Source organism: Lissotriton helveticus, chromosome 8 (genome assembly GCF_964261635.1).
Source record: "Lissotriton helveticus chromosome 8, aLisHel1.1, whole genome shotgun sequence".
Taxonomy (NCBI): Eukaryota; Metazoa; Chordata; class Amphibia; order Caudata; family Salamandridae; genus Lissotriton; species Lissotriton helveticus.
The window spans coordinates 47927033-47939477 of record NC_136069.1 but is presented as its reverse complement, the minus strand read 5'-3'; the positions used below and the strand labels follow the sequence as shown (position 1 = coordinate 47939477).

The 12445-nt window shown below is 49.2% G+C and overlaps 1 protein-coding gene across 2 annotated transcripts in view; it reads left to right on the top strand.

The window, feature by feature from the left end:
* Nucleotides 1-2982: 2982 nt before the first annotated feature.
* LOC144772334 (uncharacterized) overlaps nt 2983-12445 on the top strand; it is a 151971-nt gene continuing 142508 nt past the window's right edge. For both annotated transcript variants that reach the window (XM_078656577.1, XM_078656576.1), the window contains exon 1: nt 2983-3518. In XM_078656577.1, coding sequence (XP_078512703.1) covers nt 3495-3518 — 24 coding nt within the window. In that variant the 5' untranslated portion in view covers nt 2983-3494. The remainder of the gene's footprint in view (nt 3519-12445) is intronic.

Below are 12445 nucleotides of genomic sequence, written 5' to 3'. Positions count from 1 at the left end.
GGTGACTTTTGTTCAGTTTCAGCAGTCTGTGATAGGCAGCCTTGGTGTAGTGGAGCAGGCAAGTGTTCCTAGAGTTGGAGTGGTGGAGGATGTGGCTAGATTGAAAGATCGCCACTTTCGTGATTACATTCCTCCCACACCCAATAAACAACTTTCCTGTAGGAGATGTAGAATGAGCTGCTGCCTGACCCAGACCTCCCGGACACAATAACTCCTGCAGAGTTGAGAATAGAAGAGCCCCACCAACCCCATGCATAATAATTGAGGTGTTTCTGGGTTTAGACCTAAGTGTTTTTGAACCAGATACTCTTAAAGACGGATGGGTGTTCACAGTGGCAGAAGTTACTGTGGAAATTAGGTCTCAGAAAGCAGCACAGGCACCCTTATTAGATGGAATATGGGTGGACCTGTTTAAGACCGAACCAGTAATTTGGGCACCCTACCTTACAGGCGTCTTCAATGCCATCTTAGCAGGAGGTGAGATTCCAAGTGTATCTGGTTCAAAACTGTCACACACAATTGATGTAACAACTTAGGCCAACTGTCTGAAGATGTAAACTGCACTAACACTTATTACATAGAGGTACCAATATTGTATTAGTTGGGCCAAGTTCTGAAGTTATTATTGCTTTGTCCTGTTCCTTTCCCTTTCACCTCCTGTTGATAACAAATTGAAGTGGACTAATGCTCTGCTAGTGCCATACAGGGATGGCGCCAAACATATCAACTACCATAGCTCGCCACACAGTCAGACATGTTACATATAACCAGCTGTGACCCATGCAGGTAAGAACGGTGGGGCCGGGTAGGGGGGGATTTCGACAGACGATGATGAGGGAAAATTAAATAATTTTCTCTCGTCGTCTGTCTAATTCCCCCCCTCGCTCTTACCTGCATGGGCCACGGCTGCATATAACAGACCTGCCCCTAACATGCCACTGCATGTGTATTCATTGCGGCTATCAAATAGCAAGTTGAAATGTAGCCATGACTGTGCCTGTCCTGTGGGAGCATATTATAAACCTGCATTGCAATTACCATTGCACAATTGGTCTTTGAAATGTAACTGTTCAAACTTGTTAACGAAAATAAAAACTGATTCATAAAAAAAAAAAAAGGATGTCACAGATAAGGCAATGATATATTACAGCGAAAACTTGGCAGCTATGGAGTTACCAGAAGGAAAAAGGTCAACAGAATAATTCCAGAATAGGTTGTTCTTTTGTAGCTCTAGGTGACGTATACATGGTGCAAAACGCATTGCAAACATAGTAGGTCAAAAAGTAAAGATCTATCAGAGGGTGTGGCTTAAGCGCTAGGGTAGCCGACTTTGAAGCTGGAGAACCAGGTTTGAGTCTGGCGGGAGGCTCAGGCATCCTGCGTAAATCACTTAATCTCCCCGTGCCTAAACATGGATGTGTCTGACAGTAATGCAACTGGTGCTCCTCTAAAAGTGCTCTGATACTAGTGGGTCGAGTTTGCGCTATATAAAACTGCAAAAAATACTTGTTTACTATGCACTTGGACCGCTGGATTAAACCCCCACAGAGCTGCTGTTTTTTTCTGCATTTAACTGACTGCAAGACTTGCTCTTTAGGTCGATCCTGGGCAGCGCGTGCTCTGCTCTGGGAGGCATGCTGTATTGAGGAATGGAATAAAAGCTCTGCCCATTTTCTGCCCAGTCCTTTCAAAATCATTGCTTTTCATTCGTGAATAGGTTTACTAGTCCCTCCTTGCTACCCCCTTGTCTGCATTTGTAACCTCCCATAACAACTGAACTTTTTCCTTCAGGTCTTACACGGTCTGCTTTATCTAGTCAGTGAGCACTATTTTCTTAAATGGTAATTAATGTAAAGAACATGGAAGCACACCAGCTTTAGCAATGGCAGGCGACTTTTTTGGGGGTATTTGCAGCGTGTTATGCGCGCTTTTGCTTAATGGGAATCGGTATACCCCAGAATCCCCTGCACTGACGCCGTGTGAAGTGGGCGCTGTTAATTTGCTTAAACAGTTTTTTACTAATTCAGCGCTATAAGTTTAAAATTTGCTCTGTTCCGTACCCGCTCCCCCCCGCTGCACAGATGCCCGCATGTTTTTTTTTTTTAATAGCTCACTTTTTGGTTGTTTTCAAGCCCCCCCACTGCGTGTTCACTATAATAGAGGCTGTGCCCCTTTCTTTAGACGAGCTGCGTCTAAAAAAAGGTCCGGGGCCTATTAAAGTAAAACCGTGGCATGGGGCGCTTTTACAAAAAAAACATTTATTTGTTCCCATACTGCCCTTTCAGTTTAATAGCAGCCGCAGACCTTTCTTTAGACACAGATAGTCTAAAGAAAAGGCCTCTACTAAAGTGAAAGCGCAGCATGGAGCATTTGTAAACCAAAAATATTTGCAATGCAATAGGTCCTGCATTTGCGAGAATTTAAGCTATTCAATAAACTCTAGTAAGGCCCCTCTTGGAAGTTCGCTCATTGTAAATTTGTATTTTTTTTATATATTATTATTATTTTTTTTTTCTCCTGTACATTCCTCTCTCCTGCGTGCTTTGTTGGATTTTGTGTTTATGTAATCTTCATTTTTTGTTTGTATGTTGTATTGTTTTTCCACTGTTCTTTTGTAACGTAACTGGCTCTATTGTACAGCGCTCTGACACCTTCGGGTAATGTCCGCGCTTTATAAAAATGCACTAAAGAAATAAAATAAATATTTCTCTCCCCTCCACACACAGTGCAGACCATCTGACCGAGCCGCGGGTGAAGAACAAGACGCCACGATCAGAGAAGCATGCGCAGTCGCGAGACACGGACAAGAATACGCTCAGGATGTGACGCATGATGCGTGGACGTGAGAAAAGAAAAACTCGAAAGGTATGTTACTGCTACTGCGCATGTCAACGAGAGCGTGCATCCGCGAGGTAATCATTTCAGCGCATGCCCAGTCTTTGGCTCACTATTTTTGCGCATGCGCATCCGGTCTGAAACCACTATCGCCCCCTTTCGACTGTTATGTGCGTTGGGACCGTTGCTTGTTGATGTTTTGGTTGCTCTCAGCGGTTGTTCGGGGAGGAGGTGTCAGTACAGTTAGTTTGTTGAGGGAACTGCTCGGTGTGCCCTTGTCTCATGTTTATTGAGGGGTATATTTTTTTATCTGAGGCGATTTCTCGTTGTTTTCGAGGTCGTAAATCCACCTGCGTTTTAATGTGTCGTTGTGTTGAGCGAGGAGTGGTGTGCAGTTGTTCCTCTGTTTAGGGATCTCTGCCAGTTCCAGATCTCCTCGTTGTAAAGAACTAGGGTGTCCTGGAGTGGACACAGCTGACTATACACGTGCTGGGCGGTCTTCTCTGCAGTTCCTGAGGGGCAGGTCAGGGTGCAGCCACCCCTTCTTAAAATCGAGCTTCATCCGGTGGGGTCTGTGCTCTTCCCCTTCAGCCTCTCTCCAGCCCTAACTTGGACTTCACGTCTTCACCCGTGGAGCTGCCGTGAAGAGCAGGAAGGCCATGTCCCACCACCAACCAAGGAATGTAAGTAAGAGATGTGTTTGATGTCAGTGCGCTCATTATATCAAATATGGTATCATAAAACTGTTGTCTATGCCCCGTTCCCATGTATCCGCTTGGATGCAGGGCTGGAATGTTGGCTAGAATGATGGATTCAACCCAGATCTGTGACTGGGGGTGATTGTCTGAAAAGTTTCAGCGCTCCTCCATCATCTCCTTGTGTGTGCTTTGTTTGCCCTAAGCTGGCAGGGTATGCCCAGACGTGTGTCCCGTGCTCTCCATGCCATTGGATTCAAGCAAGCCGGGCTGATGAGGGGTGAAGCTCTGAAACCGTCCCATGATGCTTGTTTCCGGTCCAGGGAAGACCTGGCTTGGCAGTTCGGTCTGGACTGTTCCCATGAAGCACAGGGTCAGACTGATTTGTATTTGGCCATGTCTGAACTGGGGTGGCAGAGTGAGCTAAAGAATGATGATGGATTAAATCTAGATCATGGATGGGAAGGCATAGTTTTTTTCTTATAGAATGTTAAGGCATGGCTCCAATAACATTTAAATCTGTTTTTATTTTAACCTTAAAGTTCAATATCACCACTACCCACCTACATCCGCTCGGCCAGTGGTGATCAGATATTGGGGATGGCAGGTCTTGTATGCCCAGGGGGTACAGTGTAGTGAACAGTGAACAAGAGGAGTAAAAAGGAGGAACAGGAAACTGGGAGAGTAGAGAAGTCTTCGGGGGTTTGTTTAGGTGGTCTGGTGTTCTGCAGGCGCTTCCACTGGTATTAAACGCAGGACACAGAGATAATGGGGACAGGACAATTCCTGGAATTCAGTAGAGAGGTATTTCAAGGCAGGCAGCTACATTTTGTTAAAGAGGGGAAGGCGTTGCATTGCTGCTGCAGTTAATTTCTCCATGCCTATTATGTCCCACAATTTGTGTAACTAATCCACGTGTGACGGGATGGTAGCGGTGTTCCATTTACTAAGAAGGAGGTGTATAGCTGCCCCAAGCGCAAGGGTAATGGCCTATCTCTGCGTGACTGTAACAGGTAGGGGAGAGGATTTGGGAGGCCTAATAGTACATAGCTAGGGAACCTCAGAATGTCCGTCATGTAAATGGCATTTATAGCTTCTAGTACTTCCTCCCAGAAGAGCTGAAGCTTGGGGCAGTGCCATAGTAGGTAGTTGAGTGTGCCTTGCTGTTCACAGCCCCGCCAGCAGTGGTCTCTCCCGTTTGGGTTCCAGACAACCATTTTAGCTGGTGTGAGATACCAGTAATAGGTTATAACACAACCCATACCCAGTAAGCCGTACCATTACATGAATTCCCTGCATTTATGATAATCTACTAATATCTAATTTAATTCTACTCAGTTTACCAATAATGGAAGAACATGTGGCCTACAGATCACAGCTGATGTTAGTGAAGAGCATGGTAGTGATTCTGATGGGTGTTACTACAAAAACGTTCCTGAGATAATAGTTCTCTTTCAAGAAGTTCATGTGACCGGAACCATGTTTTGGGGCTCTAGACAAAATAGCATTTTACTTTTTTGTTTTTTTTAAACATGTTTTATTGAATTTTCACCATACCATATGGGCAATCGTCCAAAATGTACCGTTTTGAAACAGGATAATGACAATTTACCTTGGAGAGATAAATCATAAGATACATTTGGCATATATAACAAAAGTGTAAACCAATACTTTACGCAGGCATTACCACCCCACCCACCCCGGCAAGCATATTTAAAGATGGACACATGGCCTGAAAGAGAGCATACTATGGCATATAACGTGGCCGCTAGCCGCACTTGAAAGCTAATATTTAGGGAGTTTGCGAAAGAAGGGGGGAGATCTATGCCCCTGTACGTAGCCCATCAAGACCACATTTTTCTATGCTTTTGAGGGCAACCCCTCACTTGGAAGACAGCAATTTCGGCACCCATACAAACAAACTAGCCCTTTTCTCCATTTCCCTATTGTCGGTGGGGAAGTTCCCTTACATGACTGAGCGATATCGCGTTCGGCGATTGTGAGAGCAAGGAAGAGTAGGTGTTGATTGTAGCGATTCCCTCCTATTTCATTGGTGCTATGAAGGAGGAACAGTCTGGGGTCGAGTGGGATGTCCCAGCACAACACCTCCTTAAGGCAAGTCAGAACTCTACGTCAGAAGGATTAGAGTGCAATGCAACTCCATACAGTGTGAAAGAAAGAACCCTTTTTCCTGTTGCAACGTAAACAGTGGGGGGATGTAATAACTCCCATCTTCCAGAGTCGTAGGTAGGCGTGTATAATGGACGTAGTGAACATATGTAAATTGAATGAGTCGGTATCTAGAGGACACCGCTGCACCTCTGGGACTAGCTATAGCCTCCGCCCAATCATCATCCGTTAATTCTGGGATATCAGCTTGCCTTGCATGCCATGTGTTATGAAGAGTTGTGGTAGAGTCGGTTGTCAGTGTCTGATATATCTGCCGAATCTTGTGCGCACCTAGATCCCCCATAAGAAGGGGAGGAAATTCGGGGAGGTCTTCTAAGTGCTGAAGCAAGGGGGTAAGAGCATGGCGCTGTTGAAGATACTTGTAGAATTGGGTTATATGGAGCTGAAAATCTTTCTGTAGGTGTAAAAAGAATTTAAGGGTGGTTCCCCGCATAACTTCTCTCAGGGTCAACAAAGCAAGCTCCACCATCGCACCCCATTTCTGCAAAATCATCAACAGCTCCTTCGAGACCGACACCTTCCCGGAGAGCTGGAAGCACGCCGAGATCAACGCCCTACTCAAGAAAACCAAAGCTGACCCCAAGGATCTCAAGAACTTCCGGCCCATCTCCCTCCTCCTGTTCCTGGCAAAAGTCATCGAGAAGATCGTCAACAGGCAATTGACCCCCTTCCTCGAAAAGATCAACATCCTGGACCCGCCCCAATCCGTATTCCGTAGTAACCACAGCACCGAAACAGCGCTCATCGCGGCCACCGACGAGATCAGGGCCATGATGGACAACGGAGAAACCGCAGTCCTCATCCTCCTGGACCTCTTTGCCGCCTTCGACACTGTCTGCCACCACACCTCCGCACACGACCTCCACCACGCAGGGATCCGCGACAAAGCACCAGACTGGACCACCTCCTTCCTCACCGGCAGAACCCAGAGTGTCTGCCTCCCCCCATTCCGTTCTAAAGACACCAAGATCATCTGTGGTGTACCCCAAGGATCATCCCTCAGCCCAACACCCATCAACATCAATATGGCAGTGCTCGCCAACATCGCCAGATCGCACAACCTCGACATCGTCTCATACGCCGACGACACCCAGCTGATCCTCCCCCTCACCAAGGCCCCCACCGCCGCCAAAACCAACCTACACAAAGGAATGAAGGCCATCGCCGAAAGGACGTACAGCCGCCTGAAACTGAACTCGGACAAGACAGAGATCCTCATCATTGGATCCACACCCTCTGCCTGGGACGACTCATGGTGGCCGGCCGCACTGGGAGCTGCCCCGACGCCAACTAGCCACTCACGCAAACCTTGAGTCATCCTGGACTCCGCATTGTCAATGACTCAGCAAGTAAATGCCGTCTCCTCCTCCTGCTTCAACGCTCTCCTCATGCGCCACAAGATCTACAGATGGATCCCCACCGGTACCAGAAGGACAGTCACCCAGGCCCTCGTCAGCAGCAGACTGGACTACGGCAATGCTCTCTACGCAGGAACCTCAGCCAAACTCCAGAAACAATACAGAAGGCCTCTGCACGCCTCATCCTCGACATCCCCTGCCACAGCCACATTACAGCCCACCTGAATGACCTGCACTGGCTCCCTGTCAACAAGAGGTTCACCTTCAAGCTTCTCACCCATGCTCACAAAGCTCTCCACCAACAGAGGACCAGCGTACCTCAACGAACGACTCACCTTCTACATCCCGAACCACGATCTTCGCTCCGCTGACCTCGCCCTCGTCACCGTCTCCTGCATCCGCCGAGCGACCCCGGGTGGCAGATCGTTCTCTCACCTCGCCGCATAAACCTGGAACACCCTCCCCATCTGCCTACGACAGACCCAGGACATGCTGGCCTTCAGGAGAATCCATAAGACCTGGCTGTTTGAGAAGTAGCAGCACCTCCACCACCCCCCCCTCCCCCAGCGCCTTGAGACACTCACAGACAGGTAAGTAGTGCGCTCTACAGATGGACTGACTTATTAGTTGATTGTGGAGGTGCCTATCGATCCCATTGATGGAACCCCTGCAATGTCGTCACCTGACGAACCACCAAGACCACGTCCACGACCACGTCCACCACCACGTCCACCACCACCACGACCACCACCACCACGACCACCACCACCACATCCACCACCAGCACGTCCACCACGTCTACCACCACGTCCACCACGTCTACCACCACATCCACCCCCACGTCCACATCCACCCCCACGTCCACATCCACCCCCACGTCCACATCCACCGCCATCACGTCCACCACGTCCTCCACCACCACCACGTCCACCACGTCCTCCACCACCACGTCCTCCACCACGTCCTCCACCACCATCACAACCGTGTCCATCACGTCCACCACCACCATGCCCATCACCACCACATCCACCGCCAACACCACCATCACGCCCACCACCACACCACGTCCACCACCGCCACGTCCACCACCACCACGTCCACCGTGTCCACCACCACCCCGTCCACCACCACCCCCACCACCACGTCCAACACCATCACCACATCCACTACCACATCCACCATGTCCACCACCACCACGTCCACCACCAACACACCCACGTCCACCACCAACACACCCACGTCCACCGCCACTACCACCACCATGTCCACCACGTCCACCCCATCACCACCACCATTTCCACCACCACGTCCACCGCCAACACCACCACCACGTCCACTACCACCACGCCCACCTCCACGTCCACCACCATCACCACCCCGTCCACCACCACCACTTCCACCACGTCCACCACCATGTCCACCACTTCCACCACCACCACGCTTCCAGTCAGGGAACGTGCAGGTTTTGACGGCAGAGTTGATGGTCCATCGTAGTTCGGGTGCGATGGCAGAGGCGGGCCAAATTTGTAGCCAGTACAAGATGGGTTTCAGATCTGCTAGAGATGCAACTGACCAAAAGCCTAGATCATGTTTAGTAATCCATCGTGTACTTTGGGGCAGTTTAAGGGCTACTCTTAGAAATGTATTCTAAGCCATCTCCAAGGCTTTTAGATTAACATATCCCCAGAGTTCTGCTCCAGGCTTTGCTGCAACTACAGCTTTGACCCTCCACACCTCAAGAAGGGGGGAAATTGGGTGGAATAAGGTTATGTTCCTCTAGACTATCAAAAGATCTCCCAAAATCGCATAGGCAAAAAAGGAGGTGGTCTAGCTGTTGTGTTCAGGCAAACATTACATATCACTAAAGTTGATGACATCCCCATAAAGAATTGTAAGGCTCTTCTAACAAGATGCAATACTACACCGTCTTCATCCTGTAACTTCCTGCTCCTCTACAGACCTCCACCTAGCAAGGGGACTTTCCCAGACGCACTTCTAGACACAGTTTCAAACCTGATAACAATACACTCTAACTTATGCATTCTGGGTGACCTCAACATTTGATTTGACAAACCCAATATGACCTATCCAAAAACAATAATCACTGGCCCAGACGCATTGAACCTGAACCTGCATCAGATTGTCCACAAACCCACACACATAGCTGGATATTCCCTAGATGTCATTTTTGCTAGTACTGTACAAGTTTCCTTTTGTTGGACTTGGACCTTCTGGCAGGTTCACCCCTGAACTTTTTGCCTTTTAATGTTACATCAGTATAGTGATTTCTGGTCTTTGCGCACTTTAGCACTGTGGCGCAGTGTAAAGTGCGTGCGCTCTCTGAGTGCGTGTGTGAGATTGGCCTGCCCTCCCATAGGAATGCATGGGGAATGTGTGTGTCCATGGTGATTCCTGATGTGTGGGGAGTGCAAGGTTGAGTTTGGTATGTGCGGACTCGTGTGATTAAATGCTGCGCGATGATGTGTGCGGCGTACATGTGTCTAGTGTGGAAGTGCCACTTCTAGAAGTTAGCATGTCTGTGCAGTTAATGTGATTTGAGTGTCTGGCTTGTGATTGGCTGGAGCTGGCTGGTGTGCCTGGCTCCATGAGTCAGGATGAGTCTGCCCCGGTGGTGAATGGGGAAATCTGCATGTTGATGGCAGGGAGGGGCTGCACCAGGGACCTGAATAGGGCTGGGCTTTCCCTCCACAATGCTGGCTCTGCCTCCTGTGGTGCAACTGATGACCCTAGCCTGTCCTGTGAATAGGGAGAGGGGCTGAGCAAAACAATGTGCTCCAGAACCAGCTACGTTTGGTTTTCCCCCACCCTGCACCCTAGAGGCAAAAGGGATTTGGTGTATAAAAGGAGGCTGTGACCTCATGTTAAATGTTCTTGTGTCCTGATACTTGAATCTACCAGGGGGTGCTGCTGCTGGGGCCCAGGGGAAGGCTTGCCTCCCTGGGCCCTGCCCAGCTCCTGGATTGCTGATGGACTTGGAGGCTGGAGGACTTTCCTTTTTCTTGGGAGCTGCTTGCTCCATCTTTTGGTGTCCAGAACTTTGTGGGGCCCTCCTGCCCTCTTCACCTATGGGGGCTGTGGTCCTGGGACTCTCCTTGTTGTATGGGGTCTTTTTCTGGGGCCTTTGGTGCTTTCTGTGCCCCCAGCGCTTTATTTCTATTCCTGGGCAGAGCGCTGGCATTTTCCCCGAGGGAAGCGCTCCTGCCCTTTTGTGCCCCTCGCAAGTGCCCACCCTGCATTTTGCCAGTTTATTGGCTTAATTCTTATTTACGGGTTCCCACCCCGTTTATGTGCTCCTTAGCGGGTGCCCACCCCGCTTCTACATTTATTTTGTGTTGCGAGGGTGCCCACCCCTCATTTTATGGAGAGAATCACCGCCGCGGCCCGTGGCAAAACCGGAAGTCAGGCAGCTTTTCGCCTAGCCGCAGGCGGGTCTTCCGGGTTGTCGGAGGAAGTCCTGCCCGCCGCCGCACTAGGATTGGTGAGAAGCCGCACGCCCTCTGCTTGCCGAGGAGAAGTAGGAAGTGGTGCGAGAGTTGCAGGGCTCCCATGACCAGGAGGGAGCCCCGGAGAATAAATTGCCCCGGTCCCGAGATGGGGGACCAGGTGAAGACCGGTGAAGCGGGCCGGGCGCCTTGTGAAGGCGAGGCTCTCCGGTGGTGAGAGAGCCCCGTAAAGCGCTACCGCCGCACCGGAGAGAGGAGACGCCATCTCCCAAATAGCCGGTGTGTGCGGGCGTCCCCGTGGGTTGCTCCTCAGCGCTTCCTCTGTTTCTGAGTCCACGAGGGACTCCAATGTCGGGGGCATGTATGCTTTAGAGCCCTCGAGGGCTCCAGGGGCCATTGTTCTTCCGAGTCCCCAGAGAGTGGACTCCAACGATCCCGGGGGCAATTTTTTAGAGCCCCAGTGGCACCTACATACATGGGGGGCATTTCACGGGGTAGAGCGGCCCTGGTTGGCAGCGAGCCGCTCCCCCAGGTTGGCAGCATTTTGTTTCTTGAGCCCACGAGGCTCCCACGTTGTGTTGGGCACCATTGTAATTTAGAAGCCCAGAAGAGAGCCAGTAGGCACGCAGGTGCCAGGCTCAGTTCTCCAGCTGCCCAGCACTTAGTGGGCAGCTGCTCCGTTTAGGCCCGTTCCTTTGCGCAATTTGTGATTACCTGCCTAATGTGATTTATGCATCATGTGTAAAACATCTGGCCTATACCTCTGAATGTGTCTTCATGCATCATGTGTAAAGCTTCTTGCCTGTACCTCTGAATATGTCTTCATGCATCATGTGTAAAGCTTCTGGCCTATACCTCTGAATGTGCTTTTCATGCTTAGGAGGTTATATAAATTTCTTTATTCGGATTTTCACAAAGGAAAACCATAAAAGGAACATTTAAAAAATACAATTTACATATTTGCGCAGAAATACAAATTACAGAAATAGGTTCCAAAGAAATTCATACGAAAACGATCTTATAATTTTAAAAGGAAAATATCAAAACATTTCAGTTCGTCGAAGTAAAATTCCAAGGTGCTTTTTACAGGTTTTTCCTATGCTTCATAATACATTTTAAGAAATTAAGGACAATGTAGCAAACAGATTCAGATTCCAGCATTTGGAGGCGAAGGGTTGCAGGCCGACATTGTCTAAGGCCCCAACGCCTCAGTGTTGGTAGTAGCCAGATTTTCCTGTGTGCGTGATGGAATTTACAAAACATGATAACATGTATATTGGACTGGTTAGATTCCCCATCACAGGGACATAAGGGAAGACTTGCGTCCCAGCTATTAATCACGGGGAAAGCAACCAGTCTAAAAAAAGTATCCAATCTGAATCTTGTCAGCAGCATTCTCTCGTGTGTGGTGACCTGAAGGGTTAAATACGGCTGAATGCCGTAAGTTGTCTAAACCAGGTTCGCATGGAGAACCGAAGATTTTGACGACTCGGAGGTCAATCTCAATGTCTCTAAATGACCGAGTGCTAGTTGCTTTAGGGCTCTCTTCGGAAGGTCAACTATGGACTCTGGTTGGAAATAATGTTTCTCAAGACCGATGTCTTTGAAGAAATTTCTAATGTAGCACAGCCACTTTACTTTTGAGGACTGGTCAAGAGCCATTGTATCAGCTACAATTGACTGTGTCAGCGCATTTTTGACAGAAGTCCAAATGCGCCGCCACAGCATCAATGGTTGAATCTTGAGCAAATCCTCTAGGTAAGGAATTCCTAGTTCCAAATGAGAGGCATAGGTTGAAGTGCCTCTCGGGGTGGCTAAAAGGAATCTTAGGAAAGTGTTTTCTGCTACATGGAGGGCACTGGCGTCTATGTGTCCCCAGACTCCCGCTCCGTACAGGGCGATG